Source organism: Molothrus aeneus, chromosome 21, assembly GCF_037042795.1.
Source record: "Molothrus aeneus isolate 106 chromosome 21, BPBGC_Maene_1.0, whole genome shotgun sequence".
Classification (NCBI taxonomy): domain Eukaryota; kingdom Metazoa; phylum Chordata; class Aves; order Passeriformes; family Icteridae; genus Molothrus; species Molothrus aeneus.
This window is the reverse complement of record NC_089666.1, coordinates 952,063-975,218: the sequence shown is the minus strand read 5'-3', so window position 1 is coordinate 975,218 and position 23,156 is coordinate 952,063. Positions and strand designations below refer to the sequence as shown.

At 47.6% G+C, this 23,156-nt stretch overlaps 1 protein-coding gene and 1 non-coding gene across 2 annotated transcripts; one reads left to right on the top strand and one right to left on the bottom strand.

Moving 5' to 3' along the window:
* Window positions 1-1,866: 1,866 nt before the first annotated feature.
* LACTBL1 (lactamase beta like 1) lies at window positions 1,867-18,635 on the bottom strand. The gene is given in 7 exon segments (XM_066564180.1): window positions 1,867-2,845; window positions 5,264-5,369; window positions 8,443-8,690; window positions 10,475-10,632; window positions 13,307-13,416; window positions 15,213-15,357; window positions 18,591-18,635. Coding segments are annotated over 7 exon segments (1,791 nt in total).
* TRNAN-GUU (transfer RNA asparagine (anticodon GUU)) lies at window positions 9,134-9,207 on the top strand. The gene has a single exon. It is a non-coding gene; the product is annotated as a tRNA-Asn (tRNA).
* Window positions 18,636-23,156: the final 4,521 nt, after the last annotated feature.

The following is a 23,156-nucleotide window of genomic DNA, read 5'->3' as shown; positions in this document are numbered from 1 at the left end:
CTTTAAGGTCAGAACTATCCTGCCCTGCCCCTCTGCTTGCTTTTATTTCAGCTCCACCCAGGGCTGAAACCATAAAATTCCCTAATTTTGGAGAGGCGTTGAGGAGCCAGGACTGTGCAGTTGTGATGGTCCTGTCTGTCTTCATGTCTGACATTGTCCTCATCAGAGAGAGGTGGTGTTGGCCATTGACAGCACAGAACCATTGATTTACTGAAGCTGGAACAGATCTTCAAGGTCATTGAGTCCAACTGTTCCTCCACCACTGCCAGAGCCACCTCTACACATGACCCCAGGTGCTACATTCACACATCTTTTGAACACCTCCAGAGATGGTAGCTCTACCACTGCCCCATTCCAATTCCAACACTCTTTCTGAGAAAAACATTTCCAAATATCCAACCTACATATCTGTTGGTGCAACTTGAGGGTGCTTCCTCTCCTCCTGTCCCTGTTCCCTGGGAGCAGAGCCTGAACCCCCGGCTGTCCCCTCCTGTCAGGAATTGTGCAGAGCCACAAGGTCCCCCCTGAGCCTCCTTTTCTCCAGGCTGAGCCCTTTCCCAGCTCCCTCAGCTGCTCCTGGTGTCCCAGACCCTTTCCCAGCTCTATTCCCTTCTCTGGACACACTCCAGCCCCTCAATGGGGCTTTCCTGTCATGAGGAGCCCAGAACTGACCCAGGATTCGAGGTGGGGCCTCAGCAGTGCCCAGCACAGGGGGACAATCACTGCCCTGGTCCTGTGGTCACACGATGGCTGGGACAGGCCAGGTGCTGTTGGTTTTCTTGGCCACCTGGGCACACCTGTGCTCATGTTCAGCCACTGTCACCAGCACCTCCTGGGCAGGAGTCCAGGCACTCTGCCCACACCTGGAGCACAGCCTGGGGTTGGTGTGACCCATTTCACTGTCCTGCCTGCCTTGGCATGGCGTGGGCACAGGAAGAGATAACAAAATGCACCAGTGACTCTGCAGGTGCACGGGCACTGTCACCAAGGTGGTGCTCCCCAGGCTGATGCACTTTCCCCCAGATCTTCACTCCCAGCTGCAGAAACCCAGTGGGTACGTTTGTATCCAGACATCCTGCCCAAAACATGCCGAAACGTTCCCATGATTCCTGAATTTCCACACCATGGTCACACACTTTCCTGGATATTGACACCATTACAGAGCTGAGTCCAGCTGGAACATCCCACCTTATGTTCCTGTGCCCCTACACCCAGCAGTGACCTTCAGCTTCTACACTGCTCCCACATCCTTTGAAGGACCAGCCAAGGAGCCAAGACAGAACCACACTGCTCTGCACTTTTAAAAGTTTATGATCCAGGAAAGAAACAGACCCTCACTCCCCAGGGATCCCAAGCAGGGCCTGGTGTCAGACTGGCGCCATTTTTTAGCACGTAATGCTTTTGGCAAACCCAGGTAAGGGATCTTGTTTGTGATAGACAGGCTCTTGAAAAGCCCTGGGAAAATCCTTAGACTGACAAAGAGACATTTTCTGAGAGAACCAGGGAATTCTCAGCCCTTTGATGATAGTAGTTGATCACCACAGTAGTCATCAAACAGATAAAATAAGAGTGGACACTTTAGTGCCTAGCTTTTTTTATGGCATCCAAACACATCCATCCAGCACATTCCCACTTCTTTTTCCTGCAGGTGTGTCTAGGTGCCAGCAGGCCTGCTGTGCACTGCTGGGGGCCAATGACAAGTCATTAAAGTCATCTTAAAAGTGGGAAGGATTTGTTTGGCAAAAGAGTCATTTGCCTCCATCCTTCCTTTTTGAATGGCATCCACAATGCCACAGAGGCAGGAGAGTCTGGTAAGACACAGATTTGGAGCCAGCTCCCAGGAGTGGAGGGAAGAGCATGGCATGTTTAGCTGTAGAACACGGGCTTGCGCAGGACACGCACCACATTGTAGGTGTTCAGCCCCGGGGCATCAAAGCCAGGGGACAAACCCTTGCGGTCGAAGGGGTAGAAGTTAAAGAGCTGCCCATTCTGTGTCTCCAGTGAGATGGAGGCAGAGCCCAGGTGCAGAACACACGGGAACTCCTTGTCAAAAACGACTTGGAAAACGCGATCTTCCAGGTGGTGGAGCTTGATTGTCCGATACTTTTCAGGGATCAGCTCTTCCACGTGAGGCCCAAACTGCTGCATGAGCAGCACCCCACCAATTCCAACTTTGATCTCATAGAAAGTCAGGTTGGAATAGGTGTAGTAGCCAACATAAGGGATTGGGTTTGGAGGAGGAACCAAGCTTTTGTCAGCCTCTCTGAACGCTGTTTCCATGGCAGGGATGAGATACTCGTATGTCTGAGTCACAATGTCCCCACCCTGCGGTCTGGGCCCTGCCATCAGCACAATGAAGCTCAGGCGGAGCTTGGGGATGAGAGAGAAGGTTGCTGAGTAACCATCAAGGTCCCCATCCTTCCTGATGACATCATATCCCAACTGCTCATTGATCTCCCAGGGTGTGCCTGTCTTGTTAGCAAAGTAATCCACAGAGCACTTCAGCAGGGGTGTCAGCATCGTCTTCACCGTGTCGGGCTCGAGCAGCCGGCGGTGGTAAGTGCCCAGGAAGACCATGGCCAGCTTGGCCAGGTCGGCAGCCGTGGAGTACATCTGGCCAGAGGGCCGGTACCAGCCCAGGTCGTAGAGCGGGGCTGGCTGCTGGCTGCCGTAGAAGCCCACGGCCATCTGGGAGCGGACGGGCGCCGTGATGTCGAAGCCCGTGTCCTCCATGCCCAGGCGCTCCAGGATGTTCTCCGAGATCCAGCGCTGGTACTGCCCATCGGCCGCGTGCTCAGCCAGCACGTGGGCCATCAGGGAGAAGGCCAGGTTGCTGTAGTGGCATCTGGAAGGAAGAGGAATATATTGGGATCAGCTGTTCATCAGTGATATGCAAAATCAGTGGCTGGGTCTCTCTTCTTTAGGGAAAAATTCACATTTTATGGAATGGCAGATGAAGGGGAGACAGAGAAATATCACCGGCCGGGGGCTATGTACAAATCATGAACAGGATGGGACTGCTGAGGGACGTGCCTTGAGCTGTTTTATTTTCCAGCATCAGTCTCATTACATGGTGATGACAATGGGAAGATTCCATCAGCTCACATCCCAGGCAGCAGACCAAGAACTTAATGTTACAACTTACTTTAAAAGTTTTTGACCCATCACACAAACCAAAAGCATATTGACAGTAGTTCCATCCAACTACTATAAGCACAGGTACCTTTGATTAAAAAAATGCTTGTTTATTTTGAATACAATACCTGCTTGTAAGCCTTAAAACACAATGCACAGAGCTCCATTTTTAAGCTTAAAACTTCCAAATATCTTGCTAGATATATTTTTCTGCAGCTTAGGGAGTTAAGGACAACCGTTAATACACAGACCATTGTTCTATTTGTCCTTGCTTTTCTACTTTTTCCATAATTTTTCTGCTGACCTATCTCATGGCTACTGCTTAGCTCTAAACATAGTTCTGCTGTCTCTGAAGCCTGCCTTTTGCAGCTTTCCCAAAACCCTCTGATTTTATGGATTCCCACAAGAAAAGCTGCATGTTGTTGCCATGATTTGTTGTTAAATCAAGAAAGAGAAATGTTTTACGGGAACATCAGCAGAGCTGTTTAACCCTGATGTACAGAGAGAGCTGGAGATGGAAAAGAAACAACTCCTCTATATTTGCATAGCCTGACTTGCTGTTTATAATTGTTCACCATCCATTATTTTTAAGAGCAGCATGGGGAGTTCCAGGTGCTCACCTTAAAGGTCTCAAAATCCTGCATAAACCTCTTTGGGGATTTGCCATGGGATAATCACTTAGATACCTAAGCTACCTTAAGATGGTAAAAGCACTTAAAGAGCACTTAAAAGCCCACAAAGCAGCATCCAGCAATGTGGAATCATTAAAGAAACTTGAGTACACCAGTCTTTAATAACCATCAAGTGATTTATGTCTTCAGAGTTGAATGAAGTTTAATGGCATGAAAACATGAAGGGGCATTTTTTAAAAACACATTTTCAAAATTCATTAAATTTTCAACCCTGTTGGTTTTTTTAATTGTGTGGAGCCACACATCTCATTGAGACCTATTTAGATCATAAATTTGGTACCACTTCAACCTTTTCCAGCCCATTTAGTTGAATAAAAGCATGGTGAGCATATATATTCTTACCCTAAGAACAATCACATTCTGTATGTAAAACCTTGTATCTGAAATGGAGCTGAATTTCAACACAGAAAAATATGTTAAAACATCTGTATCAGTGAATGTGAACTTCCTTTGGGAAGAATTATCTGTTAGCTGGGAAGCATAACCAGGAACAAGGAGAGAGAGTGAAAACTACCAACATATCAATTAATAAGGAATTGAGAGACTGTGAGGGGATGTCCTTATTTATCTTCAGGGGGATCATAAAATAAAGATACCAATGGAGATAAGTTACAATTAAGATAAAAATCCAAAGAAGATGATGGTATTAAAATCCTAAAATCCTTTAAGGAATATCTGTTGTAGCCTCCTACATGACATGGGACAGAACTAACAAAAGTAAGTGGTAGATCCTCAGCCATCCTGGGTAAATTATTTCAGGGTGTAATTAATTACCAAACAATTTTGCAGTCGTAGAAAGTTTCTTCCCAGTTAGTTTGAATCCTTTCCCTCATCTGTTGTCCACTGGATCCTGTTGAAGGTTGTGGGGAAGTGTCCAAGGCTGGGTTGGACAGGGCTTAGAGCAACCTGGGATAGTGGAAGGTGTCCCTGCCCATGGCAGAGGGCGGGAGAAAAATTATCTTTAAGGTCCTTTCCAACCCAAATCAGTCTGAGATTCTATGATTTCATTATATTTTTGAGTGGTTGCAACCCAGGTAACAGACTTTTAACAGGATACAGGAATTGAAACAAGAATTCATAGACCTTTTTGATAATTTAGAGACACACAATTCACCATAGGCATGATTTTACCTGAAACCTGTGATGATTTAAACCATTCAAAACAAAGTCCCTTTCCACTTTTGAAAACCTGCATCATTTAAGGCTCATAAAGTGAACTATAGCAGTTAAATTTGGCTCATCTAGGCTTAAAACACCAAACCCAACCCTGACACCCCCAAGAGTCTTTTTCCCAGCCTCTGCCAGGAGTGTGGGGAGATGGCTGAAGCTCCCTTTGGGAATAGCTGCCTTTATCCACCAGCCATGGAGGCTGGGGATGGGGTTGAGGGTGGAGAATCCTGATCCAGACCAAAAGCTCCTAAAGGAATGTGTCTGACCTGGTTCCTGGGTCAGCCACCAGGACGTCGTCTTTGAGCAGCGTGAGGGCATCCTGAGTGCTGCCCTTCCAGAGCAGGCTGGTGGATCGCAGCCTCCTGGGCAGACCTGGGCCACAGAAAGAGAGAAATCATGGAAATGATGCCTCTGGTGAGGACAGAACAAAGGCAAGATTCAATGGCAAAATGGAAGCACCAGTGGTGGACATGAGAGCTCTGGAAACACAGCAAGGAGCTGCTCCTGCTGGGCTGCAGGACATGGCATCAAGGACTCCTGACTGCAGGACATGGCATCAAGTCATGGACTCTTGACTGTGCCTTACATAGGTCCAACCAACATCAGCTCTGGGCTGCTGCATCTCAGTGAAAACACCTTGAGGAATGATGGAAATTATCCTGGATCTCCAAGTGTGGTTTGGAAGAGAGGGGCAAATGGGGTGTTAGGATATCCCTGTATTTCCACATGACTGCATTCCCTGGATTTCAAATGTGTGTAACAGCTCCTTTTAACAGGATTTCATTCTTTACACTTCACCACAGAAGGCCTAAGCTTCTCTGGAAAACTCCAGGCTTGGCCTAAAATATTTTTATCTTCCCCCTCATCTTTAGTATCATTTATTCAGGGTTTCTGAATGTAAAAAAACAGGCTTCTTTCCACTTTTAATTATTCAGGGTTTCTAAATGCAGAAAATATCAAGTTCTTTTCATTCCTCACTGAACATGGATTCCCTAAAATTTTTTGGTCAGTACTTTTTAATCACCCAGCTCCTCTGCACAGGATCTATGGCTTGCCTAGGCCAGAACTTGGATAACTTTTGGAATGGAATCCTTGCTGCCATTTGCAATGGGCTTCAATGTGGATGTTTGGGAGGAAATTGGGAAATGTATGTTTTTGACAGAAAAATGACTCACAATCATGTGCTCAGTGACCATGTCTTAATCATGGATTCACTATGATTGGAAAATCCCTCCAGGATCATGGAATCCAACCATTAACCCAGCACTGTCCTCTCCACCACTAACCCATGTCCCCAAGTGCCACTTCTCACATTTTTTAAAGCCATCCAGAATGGTGACTCCACTACTTCCCTGAGCAATTTTTGCCAATGCTTTACAACCCTTCCTCTGAAAATTTATTTCCTAATATGTGATCTAAGCATCCCTTGGTGGAACTTGAGGCCTTTTCCTCTTGTCCTGCATCCTGGCAAGGCTCAATGAAGCCCCATTCTTTTTTGGCAGCAACACTTGTTTTTCTCAGCTGGCCTGAACTCGGCATTTGAGCTGGAGTGAGAGCACTGTTCTGCCCCCTGCTCTGGGGTTATTTGTGCAGCTGCACGAACAGATAAGAGATGCAGACGTCTTCCAGTGGACAATGGGCTCCTTCATTATGTACTTGCCCCAGTGACAGCAAAGAAAATGTTGGAGCAGTGGGAGAGTTCACCAGCTCTGTGACAGCAGTGCAGTGTCTCCTTGAGGTTCATTGGAAATGATAAACCAGAGCATAAAATAATCCAGAGTCATTGATTTCTACCTCATGGGCTGCTAATTGAAGTGACAAGCACGTTGTTAATAATTTACAATCACATCCTATCCTGTCATTCGTGTGGACTGGAAAATCACAGTCTTAACAAGCTGGAGCTTCCCTCCAGCAACGGGCCCATCGAGGGCTGAGGAGAAAAACCTTTGGAGTTACTTCTGTAATATGCAATGGAGAGACCAGATAATGAGGATCTATTACAGATCAGTTTCACTGGAAGAATTTAGATGAAACCCACTTTACAATGTGTCATGCAGTGGCTTTGATCCCAGCGCTAAGCAGAACTTATTCCTTTTTGGGGTTTGACACACAGCAAACGGAAAGTGGAACCGGAACATTCCTCTGATTTGCAGTTGGGATTTTGAAACTGTACACCTCCTTCTGCTGAATTGTCAGGGTCCAAGGGTTGGTGTGTCCTCTGGGGGTGTTCTGGGAAATTTGGGCCACATTCTAAAATCCAAAAATACACAGGAGCGTTTGAGCAGGGGCACAAATCTAACACAGTGATGGAAGCAATGGAAGGGCTGCATAATACAAGCAATTATGCCATGACCAGGTACTCCCTTGACTAATGCTCCTTACAACATTTCTGGGGTGCACGTCACACCTCCTTGGGTGACAGGAGCAGTCAGAGCAGCTTCAGGTGCTCAGGATAGTCAGAGGGGACCAGGCAGAATTGGTTCCTCTGAAAACAACATCAGGCTGGATGGAGCCACACCTTGTCTGCAGGGAGAGGGGCTGGGCAGGGATGTGGCCACTGGCCACTTTGGGTTGTTTATCTGCTTCTTTCCAGGTTTCAGTATCATCCCATTTTGGGGAGCCCTCATTTTCATATTGGCTTTCTTCAGATGATGCCGTACCCCATCCTGAGGTCCTGCAAGTTGCAGCCGTGGTATTTTGATTTTAGGTCCTAATTTTAGGGCTTTTATTCTAATCAAGAAAAACACAAGTGTTACAGAGATTGACCAAAATACCGCATGTGATATCAATGTCTTTGGCCATTACTTTTTGTAATCCCTCAGTCAAGTATTAGCAGCTTTGTTTCAGAGAAAGGGTAAAGTTCTTAGTGCTGTGAGCTCCTTCTCCCTTGATGTATGAGTTCCCCAATTCTAAAGGTAGCAGCAGACTAACACTTCTCTGACAGCAAATGCCAAGCTATAAATAGCTCAGGAATCCCGGATCAGGAACCACACTGACAGCTAAATTTAGCTCAGCAATCAAGGTCTTTCTATTCAAAGCAAAGGGATTTGACCCTCAACTCTACATCTCAGAAAAATGAAAGCGCTCAGGGCTGGAGTACAAAATACTGTTGTGCAATTGGAACCTGATTTCAAGTCATGGTAGTGAGGAAAAAGGAATCTGTGTTCACCTGAAAGGAATCTGTGTTCATCTTGCAGAGGAAAAAACCTCATCTCAGCCCCTTTCCTGGCAGGTCCTGGACAAGAGTTCCCTTGGAGCACTCCATGACATTTCTGACACCCTGCTTCCCAGAGACCTGCCTGATCCCTGGGAAATGCACAGTGCAGGGTCCAGACTGGGAAACAGCCTCCCACCAGCTCCTTTGTATTCCTGGAATATGGTCTGCTCTCTCTGAGGTGTCTTTCCAGGGCAGAGAGGCCCAGGGACACTCAGGGAGCTGCCTCACCTGAGAGCTGACTGGCCATTCTGCGCAGGGTGACCAGGGATGGCTTCAGGGGCACCGAGCCTTTTTCCAAAAACACCAGGCCATCTGCTGTGTATCTCTGCTCTGAGTCCTTGAGCCTCCCCAGAGGGTTCTTGATAACGAAGTTCTGGGCATAACGTTCCAAGGGGTCATCAAGGGATGTGACTTTTCCTTCCTCCCACATCTTGTACAACATAATGGTGGGGAAGATCTTGGAGACACTAGCAATTCTGTTAGGGAAGAAACATTTGGAGAAATTTAGCATTAAGAAGCCCATGAATCAAGAGGAAAGAAGAGATCACTGTGATTTTACGTGTTACACCTTTTCTCATTCCAGAGGGAATGGCTAAAATACAGGTAGGAAGTTTGAATTAATATTCTTAAAAGTGAATCTTTATAGGCTGCAACGTAACCTCTGAATGTCTCCAGCAGTGCAGTGGGCTGCTGATCTCTTTCTATTCACTTGGCATTCATAAAAAGACATAAATTGTAAATTACTGGTTAGTAAATACCATAAACACTCACATGTAGTTTATTGGAATTTTAAGGTTAAAGTCACAGAATCATTTAGGTTGGAAAACACCTTTCAGACCATTGAGTTGAATCATTTACCCAGCACTCCCCAACTGTCCCTAAATGCCAGATTCCCACAGTTTTTGCAGCCATCCAGGCGGTCCCTGTGGCGCAATTGGTCAGCGCGTTCGGCTGTTAACCGAGAGGTTGGTGGTTCGAGCCCACCCAGGGACGATGTGGCCCTGGCTCCTGCCCCAAGGCAGGGGGTTGGAACCTGACCTTGAATGTACCTTCCAACCCAGCTAATTCAATGGAAGAAAAATAGCACTGGGTCATTTTTCCATTATACAGTTGGGGAAGAAACACATAATCACAGCTGCTGAAACTGTCCAAAATTGTTCATTCCGAGGACAAAAGTCTATGCGCAGAGCACAGCCTATGTTTCTTAGATAACACAGAACAATTCACTGAAAATTGCACTTTAGAGGAAGGAAGCATTTCCTTCATCTTGGTTTTTTGGTTTTTAGCACACATTAAGAACTTTATTCTGTCTTAACCTAAAAAATAACAGCCAATATGAATTTGACTTCACGGGAACAATAAATAAACTTATGGGTCTGCTTTATGCGTTCTGCAGATATTCATCCCAAACATCAGTTTTTCCTTAACCATCATTTATTATTATTTTTTTGAATCCTGTGGCACTGTCTTTTCTCTGCTCTCCAAATCTGTGCCAGCTCTTGGTCTTCAGGTTTGTGCCCTGGACATGAAGCCATTCCCATGTAAGGAACAGCATGCTTTCAGGTTCTTTAGGGTCATTGCTATTCCAATTTAAAATATTACCAGAATTAAATGAAAAAATACATAAATAAATCCAAAGTAACTCAGTAAGCCACCAGCATGTAACAATCTGGGAATTCTCTTTGTCCCACAAAGTTCCATTATAAGCCAGCAGAGTTTCCTGTGTGGACCTGCAGTTTGTGATGGTGTCTCTATTGCAGGTGCCTGTCACCATCATATTTTCTGGAAAAATCCCCTTGTCCAGGATTCTTCTCCTGGGAAGCTGAAAAGCCTCAGAGAAAAAGAAAAACAATATTACCTCATTTGCTTCTCCTGTGTTTTGCTGCTTTGGAATGTGGTTTGTTGATTGTTTTTCCAACAGGTGATTGTTTCATTGGTTTCTGCTGTGAATTATTTTGACTTATTGGCCAATTATGGCCAAGCTGCGTCAGACTCTGGAGAGAGAGTCATGAGTTTCATTATCTTTTATCCTTCTGTAAGTATCCTTTCTATATTCTTTAGTATAGTTGATTATATTTTAGTTTAATATTCTTTTATATAATATAGTATCATAAAAAAATTACAAATTAGCCTTCGGAGAACATGGAGTCAGATGCATCATTCCTCCCTGCCATGGGGGTCCCTGTAAATACAAGAGGCAGCAGCTCTCCATAGGTGTGTTTGCCCTTTCCTGGCTCTCACACTGTGCCAGGTGCCTCACCTGTAGATGGTGTACTCGTTGGGCGCCCCTGAGGCAGGGTCGGAGGCGTTCCTCTTGCCGAAGTTGCCCGTCCAGAGCACGGTGTCGTTGTAGATGGCGATGGCCGACATGGCCGGGAGCCCGGAGCTGTGCATCTTCTGCCGCAGCATCTGGTCCACCTGGGCAGAGAGGGAAACCATGAGCTCCCAAAACAAGAGTCTTACAATGCATCCACTCTGTACCAAGCAATAGAAGGCTCAGATCACCCACCCTCATCACTCCCAAGCACTCGAGAGTGATCCCATGAACGGTGTTCTGGAAAAAAAAGTATTTTAACTGTTTATCTGTTTCTTCTAGAATTGCTTATGTTGAATTATCCCATGTCCTTTTTCAGTCTACATATCCACTGTGTAGATGAATGTGGTGCTTTTGCTTGTAATATTTATGACTAAAACCAAATATCAACATGTAATAATTGCAATTTCTTCTTTTTAAATTTGTATTCTACACATCTATTCTTTGCACTGGTATTTTAGGGTCAAAGATGTATGAGAAAAAGGTTTTTCAGATATCCCATGACACTTCCCATGCCATGAAACACTCTGGAGCTTGGGCTCTTATTTTTTCTCTTTCATTCATGAATGGGACAGAACTGCTGGGATACGTTCCTTGAGCTTTATTTGCAGCATCAGCCGCATTACATGGCTGAGACAATACAAAGATGGCAAAGCTCACATACAGCCAGCAACAACAAAGATTTCTTTGTTATAGGACTTTCTAGCCAATAGCATATTGCTAAAGCTTACAGACAATTGTTTCAGCCAATTACTAAAAGTACACATACACCTACTTCACAAAATGCTTGCTTGTCTTCTTTCTATTAACAATACACAATGCTCCATTACTAAGCTTAAATCCTTCTACTGTCTTGCTAAACATATTTTCCTACAGTCTTGAGGTCTATCTTAACCAAACCTAAGATTCAAGCTATTGTTTAGTGTCCTTGCTTGCTATACAATTTTAACTTTTTCTACTTTCAGACTTTACAGCTACAACTTAACTCTAAGTTTTCTGTTCTTTCTATTTCTAAAGCCTACTTTTCCCAGTTTTCTAGAAACCTTTTTTCCTTTACTATTTCCCACGGGCTTCTGTTTAAACCACAACCTGAGAAACAGCTCTGAGCAGCTGAAGGGCTGTGATTGCTCCTGGCTCCCTGTTGTACCAGGGCTGTGCAGAACTCTTCACTGAGCTGTACAGAGCTCCTCATCAGCTCTGCACCCACCTCCTGCAAGCAGAATGCATCGGTCTTGTCCTTTTGGGACTTTCTCAAAGATATGTCATCATCTTGCACACATCATTTGCATTTTCAGGCACACATTTTGTTTTGCACACCATGATTAAGACATAAGAAATGCACTTCCAGACCCAGAATGTGAGGTAAGAAAAGCCAAACTGAGTCATGTCCTTGGGATCTCTTCACTGAATGGCCAGGGGAAGTGCACAGAGAGCAGGGTTAGATGGGATATTGGGAAGGAATTGTTCCCTGGGAGGCTGGGCAGGCCCTGGCACAGGGTGCCCAGAGCAGCTGTGGCTGCCCCTGGATCCCTGGCAGTGCCCAAGGCCAGGCTGGACGGGGCTTGGAGCAGCCTGGGACAGTGGAAGGTGTCCCTGCCATGGCAGGGGTGGCACTGGGTGAGCTTTGAGGTCTCTTCCAACCCTTGTCAGTCTAAGATTCATGTCAACAATTGTGGTCCTCCTTTTCTCAGAGTCTGACCTTTAGACCTGGACCTGCAGACAGGCAGAGACTTCATAAAAGTGGATGTGAAGTGGTGGGAATTTAAATTCAGTGTGGATAAAGCCATGTGTGTGCAGGGAAACTGCCCAAACCTAGTCCTGAGCTCTCAGCAGCAGGACCTCAGGGCTGTGGTGGATGTTCCTATGGAAATATTTGCTCAGTGCCTTAAGGCAGAAAAAAAGGCAAATAAAATAGGAGGGATTATTAGAGAAGTAACATAAAATACAACAGAAAACATATTTTTCTCACTGTATAAATCCCTGATTCACTTGCACGTTGAATATTGTTTACAGTGCTGTTTGCCCTCTACTTGTGAGAAGGAGACAAGTGAGAGACCACGTGAGAGGGGCTAAAAATAGGGAATGTCCTGTGAGAGCATGATTATTCTTATGGTCCAGACAGTCAGAGCAATGCTGCAGTATTTCCTCAGAGCTCATGGAGCCTGCCAGAAGTTCAGGCAGTGCTAAAATGTCAGATCCATCTCATACTGAGAATATCATGATGGTGTATCACACCCTCTTCCAGACAGATGCAAACCTTCTTCCCCTTCCCTTTCCTCTTCCCCTTCCCCTTCCCCTTCCCCTTCCTCTTCCCCTTCCCTTTCCCTTTCCCCTTCCTCCTTCCTTTCCCCTCCACTCCATTCCCTGGAATTATGTATAAGCATCTTTTTAATTTTTAAACAGGGCTGTGGGGAAAGCCAGCAAAGAAAGAAAATTTGGTCCTGGCTGATGAATTGGAACCAGAGAGGACCTGAGCCAGGTACTCTCCAGGACATGAGGGCTGCCTAATACTGGACCAGATGCAAAGAGCCATTATTTTTTGCTGGTGGAAGCTCACCATACCTTCTGATGGACAAGCGATGATGTTTGTCCATCCCAGCTCACCCTCTGAGCAAGAGAACTGCTCCCTGAAGGAGTTCACACACTCATCTCTAGGTTTGCATGTTCTCCCCCTCCTCAATTCCCCACCTCCTTCCCCAGGATGGCAAAATCCTCCATCTCCCCTGGAGAAGAGCAGCCCAGAGCTGTTTGTCCCTCTGCTCCCTCCTCCCCACAGACCTTCTCCAGTGCTTCCTTCAGGATGGGGAGGGGGTGGTCCAGTGGCACTGGCTCAGGGTAGCGGGGACACATCTGCACAGCTTCTGACCTCACCTCCATCACGGATGGATCTGGAAAACAGTCCAGGGTGACACAGGTGACCTCAGCAGACACATGGGCAAGCTTGAACCTCACCCAGCAACCCCCATGAGCTTTCTTGCTTGTGTTGGCCTAAGGGATATTTCTGTACAGGGAAAGGACATTGCTGAATTATTTCTGTCTGGTGTAAAACAGGGCTGGCAGGGCACTGTGCCCTGTTATTGCTTATTCCAACATGGGATGGACACAGGATGTACTTCAACTAACTCTGCAACGTGGGACAGTAAAGAACTGGGGCTGCAGAAGACTCTGGAGTGCCTGGCAGTGGGTTTAGCCTCCTGGAAGGGCCTGCCTGTCTAAAGGAAAGTGTGAGCTGGGGTTCAGGACAGCAGTGGCAAAGAGTCATCCCTGTATCATAACCTCAGAAATGGGGCCAGGAGTGACCTGTGAGGGCCACCTGAAATCCAGAACTACCACACTTGGTAGGCCCCACACCCACTCCATTGTCTCCTGAATCAGATGCATCCTCCATATCCCACAGACAGCTTAAATTTTTGTGGCCAGCAAAGATCTTTAAACTTTGAGAGAGATGGGACCTCCCTTACTTGGAGGCATTATTTTCCCAGCTGATCCCAAGATGTTCATAAATACAGATACCCTGCTCTGACAGCTGGGGACAAAATGCCACCTTCTTGCAGGTGAACATGAAGCATCAGAAATTTGGATTAGGAGAGAAATGGAAATCTTGGAGATGGACAGGCATGGATACACACAGCCTACAGGCAGTCCGGTACTCTGAGATAAAAATGTGTAGTTTGAAACCTTCTCAACCCTTGGTCTCTGAAATACTTGTAGCACCTTCATCGTGGATTTTATGACAACTTTCAGCTACTTAAAACTCTGATCCATTGACACTGTGTATATTCAATCCTTGTTCATGCAGTGCCTTGAGTGGATCAGTTGAGTTTCCTATAATCAACAGAGGAAGCCATGGAGATGCTCCATGGGCTGGAGCCCCTCTGGAGCCAGGCTGGGAGAGTTGGGGGTGTTCTCCTGGAGAAGAGAAGGATCCAGGGAGACTTTAGAGTCCCTCCCAGACCCTAAAGGGGCTCTAGGAAAGCAAGAGAGGGACCTGGGACAAGGAGTAACAGGACAAGGGGAATGGCTTTCCACTGCCAGAGGGCAGGGATGGATGGGATATTGGGAAGGGATTCCTGGCTGTGAGGGGGGATGCTGAGGCCCTGGCACAGGGTGCCCAGAGAAGCTGTGGCTGCCCCTGGATTTGTCCAAGGCCAGGCTGGATGGGGCTTGGGGCAAGATGGGATAGTGGAAGTTGTTCCTGCCCAAGGCAGGGGTGGAACAGAACGGGCTTTAAGGTCCCTTCCAGCACAAACCTTTCCATGATTCTGTGATTCCATGAATTCTAATGTGAACCAGAGGGCTTAAGCCAGGGCAAAGATTTGGGGAACAGGAAAAAGAGCAAACCCTGAAGCAGATGGTAAGGTATAAAAAAACCTGTTTCTAAACTGGAGTAACTAATTGGAGTAACAACGGGAAAAATAAAAAATAAAGAATCTAAAATAAAATGCCTCTTTAGCACTTCAACAGCCCCATCCTATCCAAACCTAGGCCAGGAGTGATGGAGCTTCTTTGGACAGCAGCAGTGACGTGGTGCCTCCATCGACTCAGCCTTCACCTTCTCTGTGGCCTTGCCTTATTCCTCTCTGGGGAAATTTCTGTTTGGGGAAGTGCTCTTTGGGAAGAAAGCTTTTATTAGTCTTCCAAATCTCTGTGGCACACCATGACCAAGGTTAAACCCCCTACTCACTGGGCTCCACCTTGGGGAGGCTGTACTGCCACAGGAAGCAGCCGGTCATGGCCACAGACAGCAGGAGGAGGAACACGACCAAGACGTGGATCCACTTCAGCTCCATGGCAGTGAGCTTGAGGAAGCTCCGGCTGCAGGGTGCCTGCTGGGAATGGAAAAGGAATGGGCTAGGAGAGAGCAAACACCTGCTGTGTCAGCTGGGAAAGAGGCCCCTGTGCTGGAGAACAAAGCTGCTGCAGGGACAGGACTCACCTGGTCTGGTGGAAGTGTCCCTGCCCATGGCAGGGGGTGGAATGGGATGAGCTTTAAGGTCTCTTCAACCCAATCTATTCTGGGATAATTTCAGTAACATTCCTGCACCAGGGCAGGGCAGACCAGCCCCTGTTGGGGTAACTGGATCCAGAAATTACTTCCTGGCTTTCAGTGAGCTCTGTGGGCCATTAACTGTCCTCCCCTTGCTGGTTCTTGGGGAGCACCAACTACTCCTTTTGCCTTCTCCCCTCCCTGCAGGTGAAGCTCATCATCCCAGCCTGGCAGGAGTCTCAGTTACAGTTCTCACTTCCTCCCTTCTCAATCACCATGACTTATTCCTGGATATCTTTCCAGCCCCTTTTTCCAGAGTCCAGCATCTGTTCATGGCAGCCACCAGCCAGACCATCTGAGCAGATCCAGCTTTTCTAGATGAATGATGGAATTTTTCACTCCGTGCTGCCCTTACCCTTCTCTGTTGTGCCTGTAAATCCCATTCTATCACGTACCATCTGTAAGCTTGGCATTTACAGATGCCATGTTTTGGAAAACTGCCTGATATTTGAGTGTGTGCAGCTCTCACAACACTGGAGACCATCCAGGTTGGTGAGAGAACCAGATCAATGTTGAAGAAAAACAAGGAACAGATGACAAATGAGGAGGTGCCTGAGCCTGAGCTGTGCTCCTTCACTGCCTGCAGGAGGTCAGGAGGGTGCTTTTGAAAGTTTGGCAATTAATGTTATAAAACATATGGCCTGCCATTTGCATCCAATATGCTCCACATTCCTATGCTGTTTCAGGTTGTCTGGACTCACTTGTAGGATAGACAGATTGAAATATTCCCTTTAGATTTCCACACAGCCTTTCCCCCCCCTGTTTGGAGATACAGGATAGCTCATGCAAAAGCTTCTGCAAACCAACTGAGCCTTGTCACTCACAGCCAGGGAATCTGCAGAGCCTCTCCCAGACTCACACATGGTTCTGTGGATCCAGCTGGGTTTTCCAACCTTCACTGGAACTCTGAGTTGCAGTTCCACTTTCTGCATAATAACAGAAATATATCATAATTTTTCCTGAAAACCTTCAGCCTGGTCAGGCATTCCTATAGGAATTTCTGAAAGCAGCTTATGTCAGGCTCTTCCATAACATAATTAACATTCAAGGATGGCTTAAGACTGTGCAGATGCCCGCAGACCCAGTCACACCTGAGCCTGCCTGAGCACTCCAGGTCCCTGCTCCAGCCTGTGACTTGTTTCTAAATAGGGGGATTCCATCCTGACACCAATCCCATCTTTGTTTGGATATAACAACCTCCTTCAGGGCCTTAGCAGGCAGGAGATTCCATCACCCAAGGAAAAGCCTGTGCTGAGATCTCTTTAATCCCCTCACACTGTGGCTCAGTGTGTGTTCAAGGATGTCACCCAGAGCTGTTTTCCTGCAGCAAGGAGTGGGACAGGGCCCTCTGCCCTGGAGTGCTCATGGGTGACTTCCTTGGATTTAGTCCCATCTTAATAACATTGATTCCTCCACCAATTTTCAGTTCCTCTGAGCATTTTCCTGCCTCTTTTCTTGCTTCACTGAGAAGCCCTGCTTCCTGAGTGCCAAAGAACAAGGTGAGAAGACTATTTTCTGGTGTATTCCCCATCTCATGGACTCCAGAGTCCCTGGGCCACTAACTGAGGACACAAAGATACCAACTTTGATCTCATCTTTAGTCAAACATATCCTTCTGTCCAAACTCCCCTTTACTTCATGTGGCTCATGAGTGCTCTGAAAGGGTTTTTTCCTTCTCTGCCCTGTGATCTGGTGGGAATGCCAAGAAACCCTGGCAATGCCATGGATTAGAGATATGGATCTCCCTTATTGATGGGACATCAGATACCCAAAGGTGTGAGAAATATTCCTCCACCCAGGGAGATGCTCTCCCCTCCAAACTACTTTCCAGGAAAAATACCACTTTTCCCCTGCACCTGGGAGACTGTCAGGCAAGCAGATGGATAGATCCCTGTAAACCCTCCTCACAATAACCACTCCAGGACCTGTCTGGTCTCACCTTCCTCTGGTTTCCCCCTGACTCCTTGTCTCTGTGACTGTCACAGCTCACAGCACAGACACAGCAAGGCAGGGGGAGGGGGACACCGAGCACTTAAACACATGCAAATGAATGCAAACACTTGCAGGAATGAGTGCACACAGCTTCCCATGGGGACAGCCTAGCAGTAGGATACATTTTTTTCCCCAGAGCTTTTCAAAATTAAGATGAGGAGAAAATCTGGGGATTCCCATTGGACCACCCAGGTCACAGTCCTGCCCCACCAGGGTTGCTCAGCCAAGGCACAGCTCAGCAGGGATTAGGGGGAGCCAGAAACACCCCCAGCCCCTCACGTACCACCTCCAGGAGCTGCCTCAGTCCCAAAGGCTGTTGTCCTTCCTCCAGGGGTGTGGGCACTTGAGCAGCCCCATCCTGGCCAGCCTCAGCCCGGGCAGGGGGCAGCAGGAGCCCTGGGCATCTCCCAAAGGCAGCTCTGCCTCACGGGCAGGCGCTGCTCTGGCACCGGCTGGAGCTGCCCCTTTTCTCTCCCCACGGGTCCTGCTCCAGGTTTATCTTCCCAGGAGTCCTGCTCTGGCTTTCCCCATCCATTTGGCCCATCCAGGCCCTCCAGAGAGTGCTGCTGATCTCCCCTGGGAAAGGAGCTTAAGTGACAGGGACAGCATGGCATTTGCACAGGAAAGTGCCTGAGAGATTGGATGTTAATTCTTCCTAATGCTTCTGTGCCATGTGTGTGAATCACAGCTGAAACCAGGAGGGCTTCACCATCTATTTATAGCAGCTTCATCTCCTCCTGACATCTGAACAGGAGGCGATTAAGCAGGAGAGGGCCAGTCCCTGAGTGCCTCCAGCCAGCCTGGGGAGCTGCTCATGGGGAGGGGACACGGAGAGCTAAGCTGGGAGCTCAGGCACTCTCTGGGCTTAATCCTGAACAGCCTCCTGGAGTTCTCCCACAGTGACAGACAAGGGAGTCACTCCCAGCTCCCAGGCTCACAGGACAGAGATGGAGCTGGGATTTCTTCCTCCTTCTCTGCCAGGCACTCTGAAGGATAGTGGGAGGTGCATGAGGGCATCCTTACCCGCAGCTGTAACCCCTCCATGGCTGCTCAGGAGGCTCTTCTCATCCCCTGTGCTGCTGGTCCCCACAAATAAAAGGCTTATAAACCCCTGTGATGGAGAGAACACAGTTGGTGCAGGAAAAAAGCAGTCAGAGCAGAGGTAACAAAGCCCAGCTCAGGTAAGAAGAGCTGCAGGGACAACACTGGCTTTGGGGTCATGGGGGACATAGGGGGACATGGGGGTTGGAATGAGGTGGTCCTAGGTGGTCCTAAAGGCCCCTTCCAACCCAAACCATTCTATGAGATAAAGCACAGTAGCCACAAAAGTCCTCACCAGGACCTTCCCTCTCTCTGCCTCTGGTCTGGCAGCATCTTGTGTTTAGCCCTAAGCTCTGGGAGCTCCCATTTCTCTTGACCATCCTCACCTCCAAACACAAGAAACTGAAGCTTTGAGACCTTCAGGTCTGACACATTTTCACTGTGGCTCCTCCACAGGGTCCTTCCAGCCCCCCTGAAAGGCTCTTTTGCCCTGTTCCTTCTACACAGCCAACAACACCCCCTTACCCTTGGCAATCCCACACACAGCCAAGGGACTGCATGACACGATTGGGAGTGCCAGGGTAATAGCACCACCACCATGTTTCCCACAAAATCTGCCATAAAATCTCCCTCATCCATCTACCTGGCAGCAGCAATTCAATCCCCAACCCCCCAAAAGAGCTCTTACCAGCCTTGCTGCTACCTCCGGCTTCCAGCTGAGGAATTGGGGGCTGTCCTGCAGCTGCAGATGTTAAGAGCATCTGAAGCACTAATCCAGCTGCCAGCCTCTCTGAGTACAGATTAATGGGCCAGGCCTCACCCCTCCACAAGCAGCACAGCATCTGTCCAGCCATGCAGCCAGAGGGAGGATTGCTGGTGATTTCCTGGCTCCAGTGGTACTGCAGAGTGGAAAATGGGGAGCTGTGGTATGTGGGTATCCATAACATGCTATGAGCTGGAAATGTTGATAATAGACTGCTATTATATTAATATAATATTAAATTATTAATATAATATTATATAATAGAATATAGCATTATATAATATTATATTAAAATATATATTATATTATATACTATATAATATACTATAATAAAATATATAAATATAATTTATATTATATATATTATGTTATATTATATCATATTATATTATTTATAAAGTACATCATAAATGCTCTCTAAGGAGGCGAGCATGGTTGTGCACTCAGTTACATTCCAGATCCAGGGGACTGTGCACCTCAGGAGATCCTGCCATCCTATTCCTTTTTCAGATCTTCACAGGTAGGGGATTTCTCCCCAGTACCATCCCTTCCTTCCAGTATCTCCAATAGCAGCCCAGAATCTGAGAGTGTCCATAATATCCAGTGGAACCTGTGCCTGTGCCCCAGAGCTGTGCCCAGATTTTGGTGAATGGAGCTGCCAATGACCTCCTCGCTGATTAGGGTAGATCAGGCTCCTCATGGTTTTGTCATTCCCCATTTCTGGGAACTCTGGTTTCCTTCTGTCCCTGCTACCAATGTTCTTTATGGTGGCCACATGGCCAGTTATCCCACACCTACCAACAATCCCTTTGTCCTGGGAACCCAGTCAATGCCTCAGAAATGTGAGTCTGTGCTGTCAAAGGTCCCTTGTAGTGGCCACTGCTCTGTGGGGCTCCATCTCTGGTTATAAATGGCCTGCCTCCTCCATATGAAATATCTGTGTGCTTTTCTGATAGACCTGCTGTGCCAAAGATTCTCTCCACAGTTTTGTAGTACCTCTGTTAAAGGCATTCCTTTCTCAGTGCTGGGTCTATTTTCCCATCATTTTCAGGAATTAAGAGGGATTTAAATCCTTGTATGCCTTGTGCTGATCAGGCTGTGCCTGGGGAAGCAGCAGGAGAGGGGTTCAACCCCCCAGCCCCAAGTATAAAGAAACTCCAGTATTTTCACCAAATCTACTGATGGAATTTTAACACTCATCCTTTGGAGCCTGGGTCCTGGTTCTGACCAGGACAGTGTTAGTTTGTGCAATAGCTTGGAAGGGGCATGACCAGGACCTGAAGGTTGCACTGTACCACCTCGTGGAATCGCTGGGAGCAGGGAAAGGAACTCTTCTGGGAGAAGGAGGAAAGGGATCCCTTTCAGTTGAGGAAGTGGGTATTGTCTATTATTGGGTGTTTTTTTCTCCCAGTGAATAATTTCTTACACCCTTTGTCTTTAGTATTGTTGCTGTTACTGTTCATTTTCTTATCTCATGGCTGTTTCCAGTAAATTGTTCTTATCTCAACCCACCATCTTCATCTTTCATGACTCCACTTGTCCTCTTCAGCCACCCACAGGTGGAGGGTGAGAGGGAAGCAAGGGGAAGCATGGGAGTACTAAATTGGAGAATTCCTTTCCTAAATGGCCACAGCCTCCCACGCCCAAGGTGCCAGGGGAGATCACACATTGCTGGTAATGGATCTTTGGAGATGAAAGTATCCCAGATTGTGGTCTTGAGTCCCACCTGAGATGTCAAACTGTTAAAAAAGTTTCTTTGCCCTTGGCTCCCTGCATCACAGTCTCAGACATCCTATTCCTGAAAAAAAAAAAAAAAAAGAAAGAAATATTTGAGTGCTACAGCAATGGGAGCAGCTTGAGCTGGGTGTCTCTGCAGAGGGACCCTCTGAAAAAAGAGATCCCTGGACTTTTCTACCCTCACAGTTTGAGCACATGCTCTTCATACCTCCAGTGGTGATTTTTGGTCTGGGGTCTTCTAACACCTTACTGGACTCTTGCTGTCCCCACACACACAGCCCATTGACTTCTCTTATCTTGTGGAGTTGCAGCTGCCACTGGTGGCTGGAGCCTCCTTATCTCCTGCTCTGTGTTTCCTGAGCACTTGCTGAGCCAGCAGAGCTTGGGAGCCCAAACCCTTCCTGATTTAGGGAAAGCATTGCCCAGCAACAGCTCAAACAGCAGTGTGTTATCAGCTTTATCCTCCTACTGCATTCAAGACACAGCTCTGTACCAGCTACAAGGAAAATTACTGGAAAAATGAACTCCATTCCACCCAAAAGCACATCTGGGTGAGAGTTCAGAGTTTGTGACTTGAGGCTTCTGCAAATCCAGCTACTCAGACCAAGAAAGGAAAGCTAAGCATCTGCTAAACCATACAATGTTATAGCTCTAAGTGACCTATTCTGATTGAAAACTTACTTATTAAGCCAAAGAACGGATATTTCTAAACCCATGCTTGGGGGGCCTGAGAGTGGCCTCCATTAAATGGTTTTCCACTGGGTCCCAGCTTAGAGAAACCTCAGAAGGGGCATAAGAAGATGTTGTGGTTTCCAGGGCAGCCTCTCCCTCCTACTCCCAGGGCATCCCTGTGACCCAGGGAGCCACAGCTAGGAGGGAACATCAGGCAGGCACTGTAGCCAAAGGATTTTGTGTTTCATAACACCAAAGGGCTGCAAAGGTCAATCTGTGGAATAGCTCTGAGCAGGAGTCAGTGGGATGGGGAATGACCAAAACAAACAGCTGGCTGGGGGCTGTTCAGGCCTCTCCCCCCACTCAGCTGCAGATCAACACAAAGATTGCCCAGGTCCTGAGCTTCCCAGTCTGGCTGCATCTGTCTCCACTGCCAGCCAAGGCAAGCTGCATTCTAAGGTGTTTTACACAGCTTGTCCTGCAGCAGAGAGCCAGAATGCCCATCAGGCTCCCTCCAGCTGAATTATTTTTCCATCCCTGCCCAGAAACAACCTTTGGCACTAAGGTGACTGTTGCAGAGACTTTGGAAATCAGCAGTGTGGGAAATTCCCTCCCCACAGAGCCCCTTCCCTCCTGCAGCACCTGCTGGGCCCCCCACATCTCTCCTGCTTCCAGAAACTCCTCCTTCTCCTTGAGTTCCTTTCCCATCCCATTTCCCTGGCTGAATTTGGGGGTGCAGCCATCCCACATGGGCTTTCACAGGAAGGATTTGGGGGGGTGAGGTGTGCAGTGGGGGGGGTCCCAGCCAGCAGAGCCCCCTCAGGGGGCTGGTCCCAGTCAGCTCTGTGGCCAAGGCTGAGCCACCAGTGAAGCTGATGGTGCCTCTCTGGAAACATTTCAGAAAGGGGAGGAGATGCCAGATGGGAGGAAGGAAAGAACACAGTGAGAAGTGAAAGAGGAGCAGCAAGGTGGAGCAGGAGGGGCTCCATGGGACTGTAGATTTTCCCTGCAGCCCAAGGAGGACTCAGAGCAGGGCAGATGTTCCCTGCAGCTGTGGATGGGACCATGCCATGGCAGACACTCACACAGCATCCCATGGGGAACCACTCAGGGGAAAATGGATATTCCTGATGAAAACACAGCCCAGAAGGGACCACACTGCAGGAGGTTTTCCTGAAGGGCTGCAGCCTGTGGGGTTCCTGTGCTGGAGCACAGGAAAGGTGAGGAGGAAGGAGGAAGAGGAAGAAACCACTCTGTGCTGACCTTGACCTGCTGCCCTCAATGTCCCTTGCACAACTTTTTTTGGAGGGGGCTGATTAGGGGATGGAGTAAAGAAGCAAAACTGAATCTGAGAAAGGACTGGGGAGTGAGGAGGA